This window comes from Leucopleurus acutus (assembly GCF_964270905.1).
Source record: "Leucopleurus acutus genome assembly, chromosome: 11".
Taxonomy (NCBI): domain Eukaryota; kingdom Metazoa; phylum Chordata; class Mammalia; order Artiodactyla; family Delphinidae; genus Leucopleurus; species Leucopleurus acutus.
In genome coordinates this window covers 72,229,510-72,255,096 of record NC_139152.1, presented here as the reverse complement: position 1 = coordinate 72,255,096, position 25,587 = coordinate 72,229,510, and the positions used below count along the sequence as shown (strand labels likewise).

The window sequence follows — 25,587 nt, the reverse complement described above, 5'->3', positions numbered from 1 at the left end:
CATACCTGATTCTTGCATTAATATAGCAGAATTGAATAACGCTAGCTTATGCTTTGGATTTAGTTCTAAAGCATGATTAAAGTTTTTTAGGGCTTCATTTGGTTCTTTAAGTTCAATATGAACAATCGCCAAGTTGTACCAAAGATCTGCATTGTTTTTGTCCAGCTCTAGTGCTTTAAGATATGCTTCTTTTGCTTTGACAGGTTTATTCATTTTTAAAAGCAATTCTCCTCTGTGGAAAAATCAAACACAAGCTTTACTTACATTACTGTGTCAGTCTATAGATACTATTTTTCACAAGTTTTAAGCTTTTCCACATATTCACAGCTTTCCTTTTAACTTAGGTTTTTAAAATTTTCTTTTAAAAATAACAAACTGTCCTTAAACCTGAACACATTAGTTTAGCAAATTTGGCTTGATACGTTTTCAAATATTTTTAAAGAAGGAAAGAGCATGCCTGACGCTAGAGAGTAAGATGTCGGGAGGTATCAAAGAAAGGGGAACAGAGAAAATATATTCTTTGAATATATCTTGAAAAACAGCAGTCTAGTCTACATCAGAAAAATGATAGCAACTAGAGTGGGAGATTAATTTGTCAGATGAAGTAACAGCATTTGAAGAAGGAATATAAATACAGTAGTGATGGGGAAATTCCAGTATTCAAATCTGTTAGCAATGTCTCACTATACAAAAAGAAGAACATTAGAAATTGTTTACCCCTTAAAATTATTTAGTTTTCTTCGATGTATTCTTATAAAATGACCATTCATTAAAAAGAAAAGGAATTTAAAAAGCCGATCTGGTAGGATGGAAGGGCAATAGTGCCACCTGTAGATACTTTTGAGGAACACATCTGAAACTAATGATCACAGTTTGAAAATCATTTTAGAAATCATTCTAATATGGTTACATTTTCTGTTACAGAGCTTAAAAAAGTCATTTTTACATATGTGCAAATCAGTTTAAGTACTGAAATGAGTTACTTTTATTATAATACTACTCTTTCTTGAAGTATTAGCATAGGCATGAAATCAAATAAACTAATATTCCCAATTTCTAGAATAAGTGTCCAAAATGTGATTTTTTTTTTGCGTTACACGGGCCTCTCACTGTTGTGGCCTCTCCCGTCGCGGAGCACAGGCTCCGGACGCGCAGGCTCAGCGGCCATGGCTCATGGGCGCAGCAGCTCCGCGGCATGTGGGATCTTCCCGGACCGGGGCACGAACCCGTGGTCCCCTGCATCGGCAGGCGGACTCTCAACCACTGCGCCACCAGGGAAGCCCCAAAATGTGATTTCTTTAAATGCAGAGATTATTAATTCTTTATAAATTAACATATGACAGGTTTTATTTATAGAAACAACCCCAGTAAACTTAGTGAATTTCAGCAAGTACTAGATAAGGCTGAACAAAGACAGCTTCCAGCTATGAACGGATTTCATTTCAAAAACTTAAATTCTGAATGCATTTTCCCCATATAAACAATGTGACAAATTATAATTAGGTTTCTGGAGCACGCTGAAAAACAAAGTTTAACATAAAATTTTCCTCAGGTACAATACAAACGATAAGACTTACATGAGAAAATATATCAACTTCTAATATCAAATTCTAATATTACAAAAATTTTTACGGGCAACTAAAAAGTTTCTTTGTAGTAACAATAACCAGTCAATTCTCAGTATTAATTTAAGAAAGCTCTTGAGAGTTTGATATTATATAATTATTTCTTAATTAATTTTATATATAATGATTTCTTAATTATACAATGATTTCTTAATTATTCTATAATAATTAAGAATAACTTCTTGTAAAAATAATTATTTTGTAATAATTAAGAATTATAAAGGTAAATTTCAGCTGTTTTAAATAAAAGTGAATTTGTGATGAGAAGCAAATGAAATTAAAGAGGAGCTTTTCCTACCCTTCCTTTTGTATAAATAAACCTAAGTTTGCTATTATAAGTTATGGACTTCCTTGTCAATTTAAAATGAAATCAATTAAATTTGTTAGTCTAAAACAGGCTGTATTTCTATGCTCTTGGTTGCTAACTAAGATTTACTAGAAGAAGAAAAAAAAGCCAAATTAGTCAAAATAGCTTAAAAGTATATGCAGGTGCAGCTTTAATCTTCTATAGTGAAAGCCTAAAGCGAACTACAACACCTGCTAATGTAAGCCTGCTTGAAGTCGGGTCTCATGCTTATTGCTTGTCGGTACAGCTGATCCGCTTCTTCCAGTCGGGACTCATTTGCTCGTATCAGGTTGGCCAGATTAATGTAGACATTTAAGTGGTTAGGTGCAATTCTGGCTGCATATTTTTTACCAGGAATAATCTGTTAAAAAAAAGGGGTTTTTATAATTTGACATTTCAGTACCAAATAAAATCTGAAGTAAGTAGTCCTAGTGTTTTATTTAAAATTTACATAGAACATAAAAAGACACACTGCAATACTAAAATAATACATAAAAAATGTGAAATAATCTGCAGTATCCACAAAATGTAAGTAAAATAATTAATGTTTAGTAGCAATGAAGGTTGTATTTTTTCATTCATGCCAGCTCAACAGATTACTGTTAGATTTTTATATATGTATTATTTTATGAAGTCATAGAAATCAGAACTTCTAGAGGCTAAGGTCCCTTAGTATGTTTGAGTCAGACCAGGAATAGAACTTGGATCTTTTCTCTCAGTCTACTGTATTTGTTACACTATGTCAGCTTTCATGTTGTCAGCAAAATATTTACTGGTTGTGATAACAGGGTAGTTAATTTTACTTCAGAGCTATAGTAAACCCTCACTTGTTTGGTGGAGTTAGGAAATAAAATTCTCTAATTAACTGATTATTCAGGTTAAGTAAAGGTTATTATATATAATATATATGAACCCAAATTCTCAATGAACATAAATTATATCTGATAAAAATCTTTATTGAACAGAATTTAACTTTAGGATCTTAGGACTGAAATAATTCTTAATGTATCATGTGGTCCAACTCTATTTTTAAAACATTTAGCAAACTGTCAAATCATTTCAATATTACTACTGTTATTAATACAGTATTAATATAAACTACAATTGAGAAAACTGTAGCCCAGGGTAAACTATCTTTGCAGATTACACACAGCTAGCTGGCCAAGGGCAGTATCAGATTTTCTAACTTTGACTTTGTATTGCGGATATCCAAGAAATCTTGTACTTGTGACATTATAGCAAATGATGGGCACAGGACAGCAACAGAGATGTATCCACTCATTTTATCACTTTGTTTTCTTCATTTATTTCTTGATAGGAGTAATGTTGAATTTAGTGCTTACTGCACATAAATAAAATTCTTTTCATTTAAAGTCACTTAACTCATAAATAACTTGTAATCAAAAATATCTAAAATTCATAATATCATAATTTGGTTTTCACAGACTATAAATTTTAATTAAGTGAGCTATGAAAGTGAATGTAATCTTTTATAACACTTACAGTAATAGATGGTTCACTGGACAACTTACTTTTAATATCAACAAATTGAAGAATAGATAAAGATTTTCCATTTGGATAATTCTATTCAATATGGACATCTAGCAGACATGACACAATAGAAATAATTTATGACTACTTACTTGAGGCATCAGCGACTTAGCTGTCATATAAGATTCTTCAGCTGCTTTGGTTCTATTTAAATTTTTATAAGTTCTTCCTACATTCATGTGGGCACCAATATCATCTAAAATTAAAAAAAAAATCATTTGTTGGCAAATACACTAAATAGCATTCATTGTAAACTACTAAGAAGACATGTTTCTAGAAACAAACACACTAAAGCAAAAGAATGTAAAAGGAGGCAATAGGTCCTGCTTCCTCCTTAAAGCTCTTCTAACACAACTTATTATAACTTATGAGCAAGGCTACACTAGAAAATTATTAAATAAAGTACCATAAGAACAGAAAATACACATATGACATGAAAAAACTATTTGAATGGCTCCTGGAAGGGTTAAGATATGAGAGGGGAGAAATAAAGGTAATGATTAAATTTACATCTTTTTTTTTCCACTATATTTTACTATCCTATACTAAGGCTTACTCTTATTTCCTTAATCTCATAGCTTTGGAATTCACTCAAAAGCAAAAAGGATTTACAAGTGAAAAGGATCACCATGATTACGAGAATTATTTCAAGTATTATAAATAACAAAAATGAATCCATGGTGCCATAGGGGCAAAGAGCCTGTGAAAAAAACTTTGTGACTTTGTTTTTAAAAATTTTTGTGAATGTGGTTGGAGTGCAAGTTATCTGGATTCTATAATATTACTTAAGATGCAGCAGCCCAGATCTCTTAAATGATGATACATTCCCATATAATTTAATTAAAACTTTTAAAAAGGTTGTCTTAATATCAAATCCTCAGCAAATTTATTCAGGGATAGAAAAATATAAAATTAAAATAAAAAAGATATGAGGGTTCATTGTACACTAGTTTTAAGATATACTTCCCAGTAAATATTTCAAAGCTTTGGAATAAAGATAGAAAGAAGGGAGATCTTAAATTAGACAAATTTTACTCAACATGAATCTCTAACAGACATGACAAGGTTTCAAATTATGATTACTACTTGCCTGTGACACCAATGATGATTTTGCAGTTGTGGAATAGTTCTCTGCCTGCAACTCCCAGGACACATAGGGGCCAAGCATATATATTTTAGGCATTCCTCTAGGAGGAGAGTAACAGTCCTAAGATCTTGCTAAATTATGTTTCAGGTTGGCAATTGTGTGCACTGTACAAAAACTGTTAGATGCCATATGGGTTTAGTTAGAGAACTAGGGGACAGGATTGGGGGAAAGAGGTTGATTTCTTGTTTTTAGACATATTGCTGAATCTCATGGGGTCTCAGGAGGCGGTCAAGCCAAAAAAAAAAAAAGAAAGAAGAGGAAAAAAGGTCCAATACTGGCAGCAATTCAGAATACTTGTGTAGCTTTGAAAAATTCAGATACCTTACCCTACCCAGCTCGATCAAAACAGAATCTTCAGGAATAGGATTGCAAAAATGTTTTTAAAAAGTCTCAGAGGCAATTCTGATGTAGATCCAAGGTTGAAATACATTGCATTACCAAGAGTATATAGAGTTTTTGCTCTTATACAGCTCTTTTAAAAAAAAACTTTTTTATTGAAGTATAGTTGAATTACAGCATTGTGTTAATTACTGCTGTACAGCAAAGTGACTCAGTTATACATATATACATTCTTTTTCCTATTCTTTTCCATTATGGTTTATCACAGGATATCGAATATAGTTCCCTGTGCTATATACAATAGGACCTTGTTTATCTAAGCTCTTTTTTTTTAAACATCAGATAAATCTATACCATTTACTATAGAGATCAGAAAGTTACCCAGAAAAAACTAAGGGTATATAGAACCTGAAAAAATTATTTATACAGTAAAAATTTAATCTAAGAAAAGAACAAACTGAAAGTTTAAGTAAATAAAAGTGAAATTATGTCAGGTAAGTATTTAAAATGTTACTGAAAAGAGCCCCAACCAACCTTAGAAAAGAGGTTATCCATTAGGATGAAAGACAAGGCAAATTACTATCTACTAATCAGGTTCTTAGAACTATGGCAAGGAGATACTCTCATCAGTGAAGACTACAGACACTAGAGTAAGGCACCCTTACTTTCTCAAAGAACTAAGATAGCAATCAGAGAGCATTTAGCGTCAAAAAAACCTACACAACACAGCTAATAAAATGAAACAATTTTTAAAATAAGTTACAAAGTTTAAGATTCTAGGAGGAAACAGCATTACTGGTAAGGTAAATCTATATTCGAAAAAAAAAAAAGGTAAGAAAGCAGGCAAGATATAAAAATCAATTACATTTGAATGACTAAAAAGCTACAGACTTTCAAAAAACAATCTTGCTATTATGAGTGCGCTATCCAAACCAACAGCAGCCTGAATCTAGCAGTCTGTCTTTAATTCAATGTAAACGAGGACTGGCAAATATCAGGCAACTCTGTGCCTAATAATTCTTCAGCCACCAACAGTGAAGTTAAGTACTGTCACACTGATGGCCCAGGCATATGTGTTGCTTTCCAGTTATTTCCTACTCACAAATTTGTCAATTTATTTAAAAAGATATATTTATAAATATCTGGAAACTCCTGAAAACTCTAAAAATCATTTCTACCTTGATGGCATCAAAGTTGAACTAGAAATCCATGATTATTTTCGTTTCAAAGATTTGAAGTTAGATAAAAATGAAATCATTGATTTTAAGGCAAAAATTAACCTTGGAGAAATCTGGTGTTTCTCGAGAAAAACCTACCCTCGTCTTATAAAGGTGTTTACGGAAACTGTAATTCAATCTGCAAAAATTTTATCTTGTGAATTGATTTTTTTAAAAAACTTGTAACCTTGATAAAGGAGGCAGGAATGTACAGTGGAGAAAGGACAGCCTCTTCAATAAGTGATGTTGGGAAAACTGGACAGGTACATGTAAAAGTATGAGACTAGATCACTCCCTAACACCATACACAAAAATAAGCTCAAAATGGATTAAAGACCTAAATGTAAGGCCAGAAACTATCAAACTCTTAGAGGAAAACATAGGTAGAACACTCTATGACATAAATCACAGCAAGATCCTTTTTGACCCACCTCCCAGAGAAATGGAAATAAAAACAAAAATAAACAAATGGGACCTAATAAAACTTCAAAGCTTTTGCACAGCAAAGGAAACCATAAACAAGACCAAAAGACAACCCTCAGAATGGGAGAAAATATTTGCAAATGAAGCAACTGACAAAGGATTAATCTCCAAAATTTATAAGCAGCTCATCCAACTCAGTAACAAAAAAACAACCAACTCAATCCAAAAATGGGCAGAAGACCTAAATAGACATTTCTCCAAAGAAGATATACAGACTGCCAACAAACACATGAAAGAATGCCCAACTTCATTAATCATTAGAGAAATGCAAATCAAAACTACAATGAGATATCATCTCACACCAGTCAGAATGGCCATCATCAAAAAATCTAGAAACAATAAATGCTGGAGAGGGTGTGGAGAAAAGGGAACCCTCTTGCACTGTTGGTGGGAATGTAAATTGATACAGCCACTGTGGAGAAGAGTATGGAGGTTCCTTAAAAAACTACAAATAGAACTACCGTATGACCCAGCAATCCCACTACTGGGCATATACCCTGAGAAAACCATAATTCAAAAAGAGTCATGTACCACAATGTTCACTGCAGCTCTATTTACAATAGCCCAGAGATGGAAACAACCTAAGTGCCCATCGTCGGATGAATGGATGAAGATGTGGCACGTATATACAATGGAATATTACTCAGCCATAAAAAGAAATGAAATTGAGCTATTTGTAATGAGGTGGATAGACCTAGAGTCTGTCATACAGAGTGAAGCAAGTCAGAAAGAGAAAGACAAATACCGTATGCTAACACATATATATGGAATTTAAGAAAAATAAATGTCATGAAGAACCTAAGGGTAAGACAGGAATAAAGACACAGACCTACGAGAGAATGGACTTGAGGATATGGGGAGGGGGAAGGGTAAGCTGTGACAAAGCGAGAGAGAGGCATGGACATATATACACTACCAAACATAAGGTAGATAGCTAGTGGGAAGCAGCCGCATAGCACAGGGAGATCAGCTCGGTGCTTTGTGACCACCTGGAGGGGTGGGATAGGGAGGGTGGGAGGGAGGGAGACGCAAGAGGGAAGAGATATGGGAACATATGTATATGTATAACTGATTCACTTTGTTATAAAGCAGAAACTAACACACCACTGTAAAGCAATTATACTCCAATAAAGTTGTAAAAAAAATAATAAAACAAACAAAAAAACTTGTAACCCAAAACAAACAAAAGACTGTAATCAACTGTTTGTCTAACATGTCATTCATGTTGCCTGGTCAGCGACCATTGTATAGTTTATATTCTTATTCTGGCTAAGCAAAAAAAGCCTTCAGACTGAATGTCTTTTTTTTTTTTTAAGCTACTTTAAATGTTAAGAATCTCTGCTCTCTGTGATCCTATACTGTTCTAGGATTTTAAATACCATCTATATGCTTGTTACTTCAAATTTTTATCTCTAGTCCTGACCATTCCCCTTATCTTCAGACTTATAGTTCTATCTCCATCTGTATATCTAACAGGGACGAAAAAGACTCTTGATTTCCTTCCCTACATGTCGTTTTAGCTGTCAAATCTATCTATGAAGAACACAGCTGAAAAACACAGAATGAGCCAAGAAGTCTCTGAATGACAAATTCAATTTTTCCAAGATTATGTACTTTTTCATAATAAATTGTAATAAAATGATTTGCCTGTTTTCCTAGCCCACTGTTTATTAGAGACTGCAATTTTGAGAGTATGGTAGGTAAGTCATACTAACTAAAGGAGATAGGTTCAAGTAAGTATCTTTTTTTTTTTTTTGCGGTATGCGGGCCTCTCACTGTCGTGGTCTCTCCCGTTGCGGAGCACAGGCTCCGGATACGCAGGCTCAGTGGCCATGGCTCACGGGCCCAGCCGCTCCGCGGCATGTGGGATCTTCCCGGACTGGGGCACGACCCCGTGTCCCCTGCATCGGCAGGCGGACTCTCAACCACTGCGCCACCAAGGAAGCCCCAAGTAAGTATCTTAAAAACAGTCAAAAGTGACAACTGACAACGAGAGGAAAAATGATTTTAAACCAAACATCCACAATCACACCCACCCACCAACACGATTTCATTTTGTCCTGACAATACAATGAGATAGAAATTACTGCCCCGACTTAGAAATGGGAAAGATAGGGCTGAAGGGGCCTAAATATCATCTTCTAAGTCTCCAGGTCCCTGTGTGTCTGACATAAAGATGACGTTGCTTCTCTTTTTAAAAACTCCCAGAATGAACCTAAAAGGCTTCAGAAAGCAATGAATTGAAACTGCCACAGTTAGTGACCACTGACTGTGTGTTAAGACTATGCTAGATGACGCAGGGCCTATGAAGATGAATCAGATGTTCATGCTACCCCTAGGAAGCTCCTCAGTTTAAATACATAGATATTTTAAATAAATAAATATTTTAAACGAACATTTAAATAACAAATATCACAGAAAAGATACAAAAGTTGTAAGGAGTCTTAAAGAGGAGAAATATTTGCTTCTAACTGGAAAGATAGGAGGGTTTTTTTGTTTTGTTTAGAAAAGAAGCCATGTGAGATGGGTTGCAAAAGATCGGTAGGGTGTGGTAGGTGGATGGCAAGGAAAGGAGAAGGGAGGAATTCTAGGCTCAAGAAAGAACACGAAAAAATGCAAAGAGGTGAGGAAGCTCATGACATGTATCCTAGATTTCAAGAAAAACTAAACTACATGAAGAGCCAGGAGAGATAAAATTGGAAAGATAGCTAGACCATCAGTTATATATTTCTACAACATTCTCTAACAGGAATTTGGCTTTGCCTTGGGGACACTGGCAGCTTTTCCAAGTGGTGACTGTGGTCTTTTTCTTATCTCTTGCAACACTGGGCCTGGAGTTAGGTATCCTCCTTGATCCTTACCACTTCCAGACCTCTGTAATTCCTTAAAATCACTCAGCTCTGAATTCCAGATCATTAAACTCTATTGTCCACTACCCTTCCTTATTGCAGTCACCGATCTCATATATAGCTCCTGGTTCCTTGTTGTTCTTTCCAACATCACACAGTTGTCAAAATTCTTAGTAATTTCAAAATCTATATAGATGTATCTTCCAATAGTTGCCTTAATATCCTTTCTTCCAATAATTTTCACCTCCATTCTCCTTTAACTAGTCAGTTCAATGGCCACAGTCATATCTAGTCGAAATACAGGGGGCACTGCCCACCACTCCCCACCCCTCCAAGTATATTTAGAAATGTGTGTGTGGGGAAGTACTTTTTGGTCATCATACTGAATGGAAAGTAATGATTGTACTTGGTAGGTGGTGGCCACGTTTGGTACATATCCTGGAACACTGAAAACTAAAAATGCTCTAGCTAGACCTTACTCAGACACCAACAATTTTTCAGATCTATAAACAACTGATCTGATCACCTTTTCCTCATCTTTCATCCTCTCTCACATCCCTTCATAACCAGCTTAGGTTGTATCTCAATATTCCCTTATCCCTTTGTTTAGTAATACACATCTGACAAAATTCTAATCCTGTTTAACCAAATTCTCCATGCCTGTACCACTGCACTTATAAAGTAGTGGGAGAAAACTTTTAACCACATCAACTGGTTTAATTGTAATTAAGTACTGCTAAGCTCAAGTAGGGTGTTAGAGCTGCTTGACAGTCATACCGTATTTTCCTACTCTACACATTTTCCTAGATCTTTGTTTCTCAACACGTGATTCATGGACTAAGTATCACCTAGGAACTTACTAGAAATGCAGAAATTCAAGCCCTACTCTAATCCCTATATATCAGAACATGAACCATATGATCTCCAGGTGATTTACAGGTACATTAAAGTTTGTGAAGCTATGTCCTAGATGATTACTTCAGACCCTCTCCTGGTCTTAGATTTCCAGCACTTCCTCTCCATTCCCCACACTCTACTATTGATTTTACTTTCTGGTTCACTGAGAAAACAGAAGCAAACAAAGGACAACTTCCAGAAGCTATTCATCTATTATTCACCTGCCTATATCATGTCTCTACACTCTGCTTTCCCTGTTAACATAGGTTAACTATTGGTTCAATTGACTGAATGAAATCCTCACCCTGAGCACTAGATCCTATTTATCTATTCTCATCTGTTCAAGGACATTGACCCAGTACTTCGGTTCCCCACCTTGAATAATTATTTTTCCCACCTTCAATGGATTAGTCACACACATGCTTTGTTTCTCTCACCTTAAAACAAAACCCCTAAAATTCCCAAAAAACAAAAAAAAAACACATCATCCTACTACCCTCTCTTGACCCCATACTCAGCACCAACATTTCTTATCAACACCCTTTAAAAGAGTTTTTAGTATCAACTGTCTCCAATTATTCTTCTCCCACTCTCTTAAACTCACTATCAAGCTTTTGCATCTATCCCTTCACTAAAACTGCTCATCAATGCCACCCAACAACTCTGTTTAAAAAAGACTCCTTAAATGTCTGATATAAATAGCCCTAACATATAATCCATTTCAGAAATAAGCCAGCACCAAACACTGTACCATTCCAGTCAGTTGGAATAAAGCTTGAAAATAAACTCTACCTATTTTCCACAAATATAATCATGTTTTTAAAAAGAAAATAAACTACCACAATAGCTTTATTAGTTAATAATGCTTACCTGGCTGAACATGGGTAGCCTGTAAGAAGTATTTCAAAGCTCTCTCAAAGTTCTTTTCATTTTCCAGAGCATGACCCACATTATTCCATAATTTGGCATTATTTTTATTTACCTTAAATATGGAAGTACAGATAGAAATTAGTTAAATTAAAAAAAAATGAGTCTAATTAACACAGATTTTGTTTGGTATACTATTAGGAATGGAGTACGCCATAGAAATGTCCATGAACAGATGAAGAGGGTAAAAAGGTACAAACTTCTAGCTTTTAGATAAGTAAGGTCTGAGGATGTAATGTACAGCATGGTGACTATAGTTAACAATACTGTAACTATATGAGGTAATGGATGTTAACTTATTCTGGTAGTCATTTTATACACACACACACACATGCATATAATCATTATATTGTACACCTTAAAGACAAAGTTATATGTCAATTATATCTCAATAAAACTGGAAAATAATCATTCCGATTTCTTCCAGAAAAAAAATGTGTATATATATGTGTCTTGTATGTATACATACAACTCCAATTAACATGGATATCTGTTTGGTATATTATTAGGAATGGAGTGTTCCATGGAGATAAGGAAGAAGTCAAAAGAACACTGCTTCATGAAGTTTACCCTCTCCTCCCTTTCAACATTAAAATACTAAAACCACAGTTTATCTACTTTACATGTTAAAATTTTACTAAAACTTTTATTTCATCAAAACATAGAACTGTTTGAAAACTCCTGCTCTATTATTTATGTTCTTTTGGGAAAGACAGAATTTGAACAAGTGAATATGTTTAAACACTGCACTGATGACTTATTTTGAGGCTCGACATAAAGCTATTTATGTAGTCTATTATGGTAATGGGAACCCTGGCGAGCACAGAAACAGCCAAAAGGAAGTTAAGAATTCAGAGATTTGAAGACAGGGAGCATCTGAAAAAAAATCACTGCTTATAACTTTTGCAGAAAACAAATTTTGTGACTTATTCTCATTTATGCTGCCCATTCTATAAAAATGCAGTATCACTCCTTTCTGTCAGTTCCTATCTTTCCTACAGTATTATAACCATTGGTTATTCTCCATATGGAAGGGCGCCATTTTTTGCCATGTATTTTATTTCATTCAATCTAAGATGCCATCAATTATAAGGCTCACCATTATTTTAGGTACCATTAAGAAAGAAAAAAGGTCACTAATTAATTGTAAAATGCCTTTTACTGTAAGATTTATTCTGATTTCAGAGATGTTAAAAGGTTTAAATAAATAAAAAGGTACACCTTAAGAACCAATGAAACAAAAGCATTCATATTTAAACATTTTATCATTTGAGTGTCTAACAACGGTATAGCATTTGTGCAATTATTCACATATGCTCTAGACATACACCTAAGCACTAGTCAGGGCACTAGTTATGGTATATATTATACAAAGAAAAAATTCTTTTTATTAATTTTGTGGTGAAGTACTTAACATTGACAGTTAACTGCCTAGTTAAAAGTAAAGTTAAAACACTGTATCAGGGATGGCTATAAGAAATAATTGATGACATATTCTGAATAATACTTTACCTTCAAGGCTGACATAAACAGCGTATATTCAGACTCCCAATCCCAATTTCTATGGAGTGTTTTTAAGGCATGAGTGAGTATCACCATAGACAGACAAACCCAGGATAACTTTTTTAATACACTATTTAAGAAAAAAAAAAGCAGAACAAAAGAAACATTGTCTACATCACCAAAACAGAGGTAAGAAATATGCTAAATATCTCTAAATATAATGTTTGAATTTATTCTAAAGATTAGGGATTGTTCTAATAATCATCCAACTTGAGAGGGAACAACACCGAAAAATTAAATATTATGAACACTTATACACTTATACTTCACTCTTCAATTACATTAAATATTTCAATATTTGCCTTTATTTCAAAAATTTTGTTTTGATTTAATGACAAAAAATTGATAAAACCAATTTTTAATTGTGAATTTTTATATTTAGAGTTCTTTTGTACCATTTACCTATAACTTCCATATTAGTAGTGTTTATAAAGGGTCAATCTTATCCCCGGCTATATTTAAAAACATTATTGTTTTACAATAAACACCACAGATTATCACGGTATTCTTGAAGAATTTTACACTTTAAAGTAGAATTATTTATTAAAAGTCATAGTAAAATTAACTCTATAAAATAGATGTAAATTACTTATATAGCTTTAGGTTAATCACTTGGGACTGAATTTCTCAGTTAAAAATGATGGTTATGCAGAGATCAGTTCAAGATGGCAGAGTAGAAGGATGTGCTCTCACCCCCTCTTGTGAGAACACTGGAATCACAACTAACTGCTGAACAATCACCAACAGGAAGACACTGGAAGTCACCAAAAAAGATACCCCATATCCAAAGACAAATGAGAAGCCAATGAGACAGTGGGGGGGGGGGGCACGATCACAATAAAATCAAATCCCATAACTGCTGGGTAGGTGACTCACAAACTAGAGAATACTTATACCACAGAAGTCCACCCACTGGAGAGAAGGTTCTAAGCCCCATGTCAGGCTTCCCAACCTGGGGATCCAGCAACGGGAAAGGAATTCCTAGAGCATCAGACTTTGAAGGCTAGTGGGATTTGACTGAAGGACTCTGACAGGACTGAGGGAAACAGAGACTATACTCTTGGAGGGCACACACAAAGTAGTGTGTGCACTGGGACACAGGGGAAGGAGGAGTGACCTCATAGGAGACTGAACCAGACCTATCTGCTAGTGCTGGAGGGTCTCCTGCAGAGGCAGGGTGAGGCTGTGGCTCACCGTGAGGACAAGGACACTGGCAGCAGAAGTTCTGGGAAGTACCCCTTGGCAGGAGACCTCCATTACCGCCATTACCCCACCAAAGAGCTGAGTAGGCTCCAGTGTTGGGTGGCCTCAGGCCAAACAACCAACAGGGAGGAAACCCAGCACCACCCATCAGTAGAGAAGCAGATTAAAGTTTTACTGAACTCTACCCATCACCAGCCTCTCCCATCAGGAAACTTGCAAAGCCTCTGAGACAGCCTCATCCACCAGAAGCAAGAAAAACTACAATCCTACAGCCTGTGGAACAAAAACCACATTCACAGAAAGATAGACAAAATGAAAAGGCAGAGGGCTATGTACCAGATGAAGGAACAAGATAAAACCCCAGAAAAACAACTAAATGAAGTGGAGATAGGCAACCTTCCAGAAAAAGAATTCAGAATAACGATAGTGAAGATGATCCAGGACCTCGGAAAAAGAATGGAGGCAACGATCGAGAAGATGCAAGAAATGTTTAACAAAGACCTAGAAGAATTAAAGAACAAGCAAACAGAGATGAACAATACAATAACTGAAATGAAAACTACACTAGAAGGAATCAATAGCAGAATAACTGAGGCAGAAGTACGGATAAGTGACCTGGAAGACAGAACGGTGGAATTCACTGCTGTGCAGCAGAATAAAGAAAAAGGAATGAAAAGAAATGAAGACAGCTTAAGAGACCTCTGGGACAACATTAAACACAACAACACTCGCATTATAGGGGTGCCAGAAGGAGAAGAGAGAGAGAAGGGACCCGAGAAAATATTTGAAGAGATTATAGTCGAAAAATTCCCTAACATGGGAAAGAAAATAGCCACCCAAGTCCAGGAAGCGCAGAGTCCCATACAGGATAAACCCAAGGAGACACAAGACGAGAGACATATTAATCAAATTGGCAAAAATTAAAGACAAAGAAAAATTACTGAAAGCAGGAAGGGAAAAACAACAAATAACATATAAGGGAACTCCCATAAGTTTAAGAGCTGATTTCTGAGCAGAAACTCTACAAGCCAGAGGGGAGTGGCATGATATACTTAAAGTGATGAAAGGGAAAAACCTACAACCAAGGTTACTCTACCCAGCAAGGATCTCATTCAGATTCCATGGAAAAATCAAAAGCTTTACAGACAAGCAATGGCTAAGAGAACTCAGCACCACCAAACCAGCTCTACAACAAATGCTAAAGGAACTTCTCTAAGTGGGAAACACAAGAGAAGAAAAGGACCAACAAAAACAAAACCCCCAAAATTAAGAAAATGGTAATAGGAAAATACATATCGATAATTATCTTAAACGTGAATGGATTTAATGCTCCAACCAAAAGACACAGGCCTGCTGAATGGATACAAAAACAAGACCCATATATATGCCGTCTACAAGAGACCCACTTCAGACCTAGGGACACATGCAGACTGAAAGTGAGGGGATGGAAAAAGATATTCCATGTAAATGGAAATCAAAAGAAAGCTGGAGTAGCAATACTCATATCAGACAAAATACTTTAAAATGAAGAATGTTACAAGAGGCAAGGAAGGACACCACATAATGATCAAGGGACGAATCCAAGAAGAAGATATAACAATTAGAAATATACATGCACCCAACATAAGAGCACCTCAATACATAAGGAAACTGCTAACAGCTATAAAAGAGGAAATCAACAGTAACACAGTAATAGAGGGGGACTTTAACACCTCACTTCACCAATGGACAGATCATCCAAACAAAATTAATAAGGAAACACAAGCTTTAAATGACACAATAGATCAGACAGATTTAATTGATATTTATAGGACATTCCATCCAAAAGCAGCAGATTACACATTCTTCTCAAGCGTGCATGGAACATTCTCCAGGATAGATCACATCTTGGGTCACAAATCAAGCCTCAGTAAATTTAAGAAAATTGAAATCATATCAAGCATGTTTTCTCACGACAGCGTTATGAGATTAGAAATGAATTACAGGGAAAAAAAAGTAAAAAACACAAACACATGGAGGCCAAACAATACGTTACTAAATAACCAAGAGATCACTGAAGAAATCAAAGAGGAAATCAAAAAATAACTAGAGTCAAATGACAATGAAAACAGGATGACCCAAAAACTATAGGATGCAGCAAAAGCAGTTCTAAGAGGGAAGTTTATAGCAATGCAAGCCTACCTCAAGAAACAAGAAAAATCTCAAATAAATAATCTAACCTTACACTTAAAGGAAGTAGAGAAAGAAGAACAAACAAAATCCAAACTTAGCAGAAGGAAAGAAATCATAAAGACCAGAGCAGAAATCAATGAAATAGAAACAAAGAAAACAATAGCAAAGACCAATAAACCTAAATCTGGTTCTTTGAGAAGATAAACAAAATTGATAAACCATTAGCCAGACTCATCAAGAAAAGGAGGGAGGGCTTCCCAGGTGGTGCAGTGGTTGAGAGTCCACCTGCCGATGCAAGGGACACGGGTTCATGCCCCAGTCCGGGAAAATCCCACATGCCACAGAGCGGCTGGGCCCGTGAGCCATGGCCGCTGAGCCTGGGCGTCCGCAGCCTGTGCTCCGCAACGGGAGAGGCCACAACAGTGAGAGGCCCGCGTACCGCAAAAAAAAAAAAAGAAAAAGAGGGAGAGGACTCAAATCAATAAAATTAGACATGAAAAAGGAGAAGTTACAACAGACACCACAGAAATACAAAGCATCCTACGAGACAACTACAAGCAACTCTATGCCAATAAAATGGACAACCTGGAAGAAATGGACAAATTCATAGAAAGGTATAACCTTCCAAGACTGAACCAGGAAGAAATAGAAAATATGAACAGACCAATCACAAGTAATAAAATTGAAATTGTGATTAAAAATCTTCCAACAAACAGAAGTCCAGGACCAGATGGCTTCACAGGTGAATTCTATCAAACATTTAGAGAAGAGCTAACACCCAACCTTCTCAAACTCTTCCAAAAAATTGCAGAGGAAGGAACACTGCCAAACTCATTCTATGAGGCCACCATCACCCTGATACCAAAACCAAAGATACTACAAAAAAAGAAAATTACGGGCCAATATCACTGATGAATATAAATGCAAAAACCTTCAACAAAATACTAGCAAACAAAATCCAACAACACATTAAAAGGATCACACACCATGATCAAGTGGGATATATCCCAGAGATGCAAGGATTCTTCAATATACGCAAATCAATCAATGTGATACACCATATTAACAAATTGAAGAAAACCATATGATCATCTCAATAGATGTAGAAAAAGCATTTGACAAAATTCAACACCCCATTTATGATAAAAACTATCCAGAAAGTGGGCATAGAGGGAACCTACCTCAACATCATAAAGGCCATATACGACAAACCCACAGCAAACATCATTCTCAATGGTGAAAACCTGAAAGCATTTCCTGCAAGACCAGGAACAAGACAAGGATGTCCCCTCTCACCACTATATTCAACATAGTTTTGGAAGTCCTAGCCACGGCAATCAGAGAAGAAAAAGAAATAAAAGGAATACAAATTGGAAAAGACGAAGTAAAGCTGTCACTGTTTGCAGATGACATGATACTATACATAGAGAATCCTAAAGATGCCACCAGAAAACTACAAGAGCTAATCAATGAATTTGGTAAAGTTGCAGGACACAAAATTAATGCACAGAAATCTCTTGTATTCTGATACACTAATGATGAAAAATCTGAAAGAGAAATTAAGGAAACAATCCCATTTACTACTGCAACAAAAAGAATACAACACCTAGGAATAAACCTACCTAGGGAGACAAAAGACTCCTATTCAGAAGACTATAAGACACTGATGAAAGAAATTAAAGATGATACCAACAGATGGAGAGATATACCATGTTCTTGGATTGGAAGAATCAATATTGTGAAAATGACTATACTATCCAAAGCAATCTACAGATTCAATGCAATCCCTATCAAATTACCATTGGCATTTTTTACTAGAACTAGAACAAAAAAATCTTAAAATTTATATGGAGACACAAAAGATGCTGAATAGCCACAGCAGTCCTGAGGGAAAAAATCAGAGCTGGAGGAATCAGACTCCCTGACTTCAGACTATACTACAAAGCTACAGTAATCAAGACAATATGGTTATGGCACAAAAACAGAAATATAGATCAATGGAACAGGACAGAAAGCCCAGAGATAAATCCACGCACCTAGGGTCAACTAATCTATGACAAAGGATGCAAGAATATACAATGGAGAAAAGACAGCCTCTTCAATAAGTGGTGCTGGGAAAACTGGACAGCTACATGTAAAAGAGTGAAATTAGAACACTCCCTAACACCATACACAAAAATAAACTCAAAATGGATTAGAGGGCTTCCCTGGTGGCGCAGTGGTTGAGAGTCTGCCTGCCGATGCAGGGGACACAGGTTCATGGCCTGGTCCGGAAGGATCCCACATGCCACAGAGTGGCTGAGCCCGTGAGCCATGGCCGCTGAGCCTGCGTGTCCGGAGCCTGTGCTCCACGACAGGAGAGGCCACAACAGTGAGAGGCCCGCAAAAAAAAAAAAAAAATGGATTCGAGACCTAAATGTGAGACTGGACACTATCAAACTCTTAGAGGAAAACATAGGAAGAACACTCTTTGTCATAAATCACAGCAAGATCTTTTTTGATCCACCTCCTAGAGTAATGGCAATAAAAACAACAATAAACAAATGGGACCTAATGAAACTTCAAAGCTTTTGCACAGCAAAGGAAACCATAAACAAGACGCACATACAACCCTCAATATGGGAGAAAATATTTGCAAATGAATCAACGGACACAGGATTAATCTCCAGAATATATAAACAGTTCATGCAGCTCAATATTAAAAAACCAAACAACCCAATCCAAAAATGGGCAGAACACCTAAATAGACATTTCTCCAAAAAAGACATACAGATGGCCAAGAAGCACATGAAAAGCTGTTCAACATCACAAATTATTAGAGAAATGCAAATCAAAACTACAATGAGGTATCACCGCACACCAGTTACAATGGGCATCATCAGAAAAGCTAAAAACAAGAAATGCTGGAGAGGGTGTGGAGAAAAGGAAACCCTCTTGCACTGTTGTTGGGAATGTAAATTGATACAGCCACTATGGAGAACAGTATGGAGATTCCTTAAAAAACTAAAAATAGAACTAACATATGACCCAGCAATCCCACTACTGGGCATATACCCTGAGGAAACCATAATTCAACAAGAGACATGTACCAAAATGTTCATTGCAGCTCTATTTACACTGGCCAGGACATGGAAGCAACCTAAGTGTCCATCAACAGATGAATGGATAAAGAAGATGTGGCACATATATACAATGGAATACTACTCAGCCATAAAAAGAAACGAAATTGGGTTATTTGTAGTGAGGTGGATGGACCTAGAGTCTGTTATACAGAGTGAAATAAGTCAGAAAGAGAAGAACAAATACCATACGCTAACACACATATATGGAATCTAAGAAAAAAAATGGTCATGAAGAACCTAGTGGCAAGACAGGAAGAAAGACACAGACCTACTAGAGAATGGACTTGAGGATACGGGCAGGGGGAAGGGTAAGCTGTGACAAAGTGAGAGACTGGCATGGACATATACACTACCAAATGTAAAATAGATAGGTAGTGGCAAGCAGCTGCATAGCACAGGGAGATCAGCTTGGTGCTCTGTGACCACCTAGAGGGGTGGGATAGGAGGGTGGGAGGGAGGGAGACGCAAGAGGGAAGAGAAATGGGAACTTATGTATATGTATAATTGATTCACTTTGTTATAAAGCAGAAACTAACACAGCAATGTGAAGCAATTATACTCCAATAAAGATGTTAAAAAAAACTGAGAAAAATGATTAATTTAACTACTGTATATTAAATTTGCATTAAAACAAAACAAAAAAAGACGCATGCACCCCAATGTTCACTGCAGCACTATGTACAACAGCTACGTCATGGAAGCAACCTAAATGCCCATCGACAAATGAATGGATTAAGATGTGGTACATATATACAATGGAATATTACTCAGCCATAAAAAAGAACGAAATTGGGTCATATGTAGAGACATGCATGAATCTAGAGACTGTCATACAGAGTGAGGTAAGTCAGAAAGAGAAAAACAAATATCGTATATTAACGCATAAATGTGGAACCTAGAAAAATGGCACAGATGAACCGGTTTGCAGGGCAGAAACTGAGACACAGATATAGAGAACAAACGTCTGGAAACCAACAGGGGGTAAACAGTGGGGAGTGGGGATGGGGGATGTGGTGTGATGAATTGGGAGATTGGCGATGACATATATACACTAATATCTATAAAGTGGATAACTAATAAGAACCTGCTGTATAAAAAAATAAAATAAAATTCAAAAATATTTTAAAAAATTAAAATGATGGTTATAATTCAATAATTCCTATGATCTTATTTAGTATTAATAGTATTAATGTTCTCTGAGTCTGTGCTTTTTGTCTCAGTAACAGAGTTCAATTTCTTTCATTTTGATAGATCCACTTAACCAGGATAATAGTGCGTGGATCAGAAGGAACATGGACATTGGAAGTAGTCAGGTGTAAATCTGAATCAAGACTCTGCTGTTGACTAGCTGCATGGTCTTGTGTAATTCAGGTAACCTGTATGAGCTTCAATTTTCAAATGTGCAAAATGGAATTAAGGAGTGTCAAGATTAAATGAGAAAAATCTAAAGAGTGTATCCTGGAGTTGGTACGTGATAGGCACTCCAAAATTGGTAGAGTATAACTGGATATATGGATAGAAGCTAAGAGAAAAGGTTTGGTAGATGGCATTGAAAATTGTAATCATGGATGAGATCATCCAGGGAGAACATGCAATGTGAGGAAAATGGCTATTGGTAAAACTCTGAGAAATAAAAAATATTTAAAGAGCAGGTGCAGCAGGGAGAATCTGAAAACTGAGCAGAAACGAACAAATGTGGAAGAGAATCAGGACAGAGACTTTTTATACATGCCAGGGAAATAAAATTTAAATAAAAGCATTGACTGGATTTAGCTATGAGAGGAAATTTGTTACATGTTAGTAAAGTGACGTAGAGAGAAGTCAGAATTCTGTGGGTTGAAGGGTGACTGGAAAGTAAGAAAAAGGAGATAGTGACTATTCTGTTCCTTAACTATTGGTTTAAGGTAATTAGGACATGGTGGTTACGATGAAGCAAGAAATTACAGATTGCCTTCTATATGCATTTTACATATATTAACCTGATATAACTCACTTAAGGAAGAAGACTGTTATCTGAGTTCACTGCATATGGAAGTAGCAATGATCACCTGAAACTTTAGTCTCAATAATATTCTATTTTGCATTTGGGTCTGACTGAAAGTTTGTTATGTCTCAGGCTGTAAAATAAAATTATATAAATATGAGGAAGACCACAGGATGAGGTAGGGGTTATGTAGCTTTCCTAACCTGAATTACAGACAATGAGGAGACTGTCAATGTGAAAAACAAGAAGGTATAAAATATGACATAAAAACTAAATAAACATTTTAAATACTTAAATGTATCATACTGAATTCTATAGTTAATAAGCATTAAATGCACTAACATTTTAATTCACCTTTTGTTTGATATTTTCTGCCATCCATGGGCTACCAAAATACAGAACCCCATGCTAGGAACATATAATACTCTCTCAGCAACAACAAATCCAACTGGGAAAAAAAGGTTTGATGCAGGAATAAACGGTAATGCCATTAAACAAAGTGCCTACAAAGAAAAAAAAGACATTTTATTAAATTAAAAAATATATGCACATAAACAGTCAAATCCAAATATTTTATCATTTAATTTGGATAATGTACTGGTGGACCATTTTTAATACTATAATGGATACTGATTTAAACATAAAGAAGGATGCTTAAGGATGGTAACAACAAACATGAGGAGGTATGTCAGCAAGGTGGAATGAAGTCTTCTTGAATGCTAGAACTTATACCTAAGGCTCATTCAATTATCAATAAATAAAAAATATTTTTTGAAAATATATCTAAAATAAAAAACAGTAATTTTTATATATCTAACTTATGTGCTTGTGGTAAAAATAAATTGAGAGTAAAATATATTAGGTTTTAATAAAACTACAAATTGTAGGTTGATAAAACAGCCAAACATATCAGTTTTTATTATTTTACTACTATCTGTAATACTGGAAATTGATAAGGTACATTTCAGACAAGACAGCAGACTACTTCTATACATTACTTCAGCGTTACTTTGCATAGTATTCTGATGGGTCACATACAATTAACGGAGACTTAGTATATGTATAAAAATAAACCTGGTCCCTTTAAATCAACAGTCTTTTATTCTATAAGAATTTCTAAAATTCTAACGCTGTACACTGTGTTAGAAATAAACATCACAAAATGCTTAGACTTTTTGCCATTTTGAAAATGGGATGGCATATGGCTTCCAATTACAAAGCCATTACAAAAGATAAGACACAAATAACTAGCACACAAATAACTTATGGAAAGAAGAAAGTTGGTTGTCATTAGGACATCTGTTTCTATGGACATCTGCTTCCATATTTCATTACCCTGATTTGTTTTATAGTACCTAATGGAATAAACTTCAGAAGTTTGAGAGTCCTCTAACAGTTTGAGAGGAAGGAATGCCTATTTTATACTTTATTAGTAAAAATCGATGTAGAAATGTAAATACAGTGAAAAGAATACTTTCTCCATGAATCACAAATTAATAACTTATAATAATACAAAAGACTGAATCTGAAGAAAAGCACTACCATCAAATTGCTCAGTATCATATCAACTTATATGTCTGAAATTTTAGTGTTTTCTTTTTAATCAAAAAGGTAAAACATTAAGAGTGCATAATTCACTTTCCACATCCCAGAAATGCTTGATTTAAAAACAACCAGCTAGCTGTGAAACAGAGACTTGTTTCTAAATACATGATCCTTTAAAAAAAAAATATTCCCTATTAATTCATGGATGCCCTAAGGCAATTTCACCGGAAAAAATTAAAAGTTTTAAATTCAGCCAAAGATGCATCACAGACTGATGCGTAAGCTACACAAAAAAAGAAAAACCATCTCTCAAAAAAATCTGTTTTTTGAATAAGAAATGTCTCAATGATTAACTTACTCAGAAGTTCTAGTATGCTCTCTATTAACGTATGCCAACCAAGTTTACTGTAACGAACATAATATCCTTCTTCCAGTGATGTAAACTCTCCTTAAAAGGAACGAGGGGGCTTCCCTAGGGGCGCAGTGGTTATGAATCTGCCTGCCAATGCAGGGGACATGGGTTCGAGCCCTGGTCCGGGAAGATCCCTCATGCTGCGGAGCAACTAAGCCCGTGCACCACAACTACTGAGCCTGTGCTCTAGAGCCCGCAAAGCCCGCAAACCACTGAGCCCAGGTGCCACAACTACTGAAGCCTGCGCACCTAGAGCCCATGCTCTGCAACGAGATGCCATGACAATGAGAAGCCCGGGCACCACAACAAAGAGTAGCCCCTGCTCGCCGCCAACAAGAGAAAGCCCGCGCAAAGCAAAGAAGACCCAACACAGCCAAAAATAAAAACAAATAAGTAAATAAATTAAAAAAAAAAAAAAAGGAAGGATGGTAGTGGAATAAGCCAAGAGTTTGGAGGCAAATCTGTTTCACTTCTTGTTATATAACATAAGGAAAACTATTCATATCACCTCGTGACTTCATTTCATTATAAATAAATAAGGGATTAATAACTACTTACTAATATTGTTGAGATACATATGACATCTTATTTAATAAGTGCTTAACGTGGTATCTGGTACTTGAGATACTCCTTTGATCTATGTATCTTGTTCAGAGATCTTCAGAAAATTATCACCATTAAAAAACAGCATGTTTAGTTTTATACATATTTTCAGATTATTTTCTATTATAGGTTATTACAATATATTGAATATAGTTTCCTGTTGTTTATCTATTTTATGTATAGTAGTTTGTATCTGTTAATCCTATACTCCTAATTTATCCCACCCTTCCCTCCCCTTTCCCTTTGGAAGCCATAAGTTTGTTTTCTATGAAATTAACACAATACTGTAAATCAACTATATTTCAAATTAAAAAAAGTTTAAAAAAAGTATGCTTAGGACTATACTTAAAGCAGTTATACCTAAGGTCACAAGTGTTCCTTTTTTATACATATAAAACATAATTAATGTCATTAATTAATATAAGTATGTTTATTTCATTGGCAATATCCTATTTTTCATTCAGCTTGAACTACACAAATCATTATTTTATTTGCCAAAACTCTGTGTATTTACCCACCCCTCCTTTTTTGCCTTTCTTTTAGTTAGAACCCCGGCTTTGGATGTATTCTACCACATATATGCTTCGTCTTTATTTATGTGAGCAGCAAAAGCGCTACTAGAAAGTCCCAAAGCAAAATAGATTAATATCATCATAAACTCGTGATCAACTTCAAACTGATCCTTAAGACTGCTGAGGATTCCTAGGTTTCTTTGGTAGGCTCACTCCCACTCTCTTTGACTATTTTGAATCTTGACTACCTTTCTCAAAATTTTGACCCATGTCACTTTCAGCAGGTGACCACACTTGCAAATTTTCAGAGAAAATTAAAACAATAAAACAAGATTTCCTTCAATTCTCCGCTACTAAACCTACCAACATCCACATTCATGTTCATTTCCATCCTTCCTGTAACCATAAGTGGTGTCTCCATCTATCTCAGGCCAAACCTGAGCTCTATACCTCTAATCTCACTATCAATCATCTCTTCTTTCATTTACTTAATCACTTTCTTATGAACTTTCTACCTATGTTAAAAATGCTCTTGCCTCTCCAACCTTAAAAATCTTCTCTTCTGACAACACATCTTTAAGTTATCTTACCCAATTCATTATGCCCCTTAAGTATAAAACAAGTTCCCACACTCTTAGGAAAAGATTTTTGGAGCCATGGCAACAAGTAATTGGTTGTAACCTCATTTAATCAACATTTCAACTCAATGAATATGTTTTTGTAAGCCAACCCATTAGTGATATAAACATTTCAACTCAATGAATGTTTTTGTAAGCCAACCCATTAGTGATATCTCTTTGTGTCAAAAAGAGACAGCCAACTGAGTGCTCCAATGAAAGTGATTCTACATGCAAACCAAGCAATAGTCTTCCCCCACCATCAACCCATTCCAGACTCTGAAGGTCCATCAATTCCAGATCTCTGTGCTTCCCCCAAGCCCTACAGAAGATCAGCAGTTTATTATACTTGAAGCCCTTGCCTGACTGGCTGTCTTTCCTAAGTTAGGAAATTCAAGCTTGTCTCATCCTTCAAAATATTCAAAGTTAAATCACCCCTACAGGTTACCTACACTAGCAATCTTCACTTCCTC

General features: G+C 35.6%; 1 protein-coding gene across 1 annotated transcript in view; it reads right to left on the bottom strand.

Annotated features, from left to right (window-relative positions):
- TMTC3 (transmembrane O-mannosyltransferase targeting cadherins 3) overlaps nt 1–25,587 on the bottom strand; it is a 64,786-nt gene that overhangs the window by 7,346 nt on the left and 31,853 nt on the right. Inside the window, exons 8-13 of the mRNA XM_082849409.1 lie at nt 21,780–21,928; nt 12,894–13,014; nt 11,325–11,436; nt 3,615–3,718; nt 2,163–2,332; nt 6–232 (exon numbers count right to left, since the gene is read on the bottom strand). Coding sequence (XP_082705535.1) covers nt 6–232; nt 2,163–2,332; nt 3,615–3,718; nt 11,325–11,436; nt 12,894–13,014; nt 21,780–21,928 — 883 coding nt within the window. The remainder of the gene's footprint in view (nt 1–5; nt 233–2,162; nt 2,333–3,614; nt 3,719–11,324; nt 11,437–12,893; nt 13,015–21,779; nt 21,929–25,587) is intronic.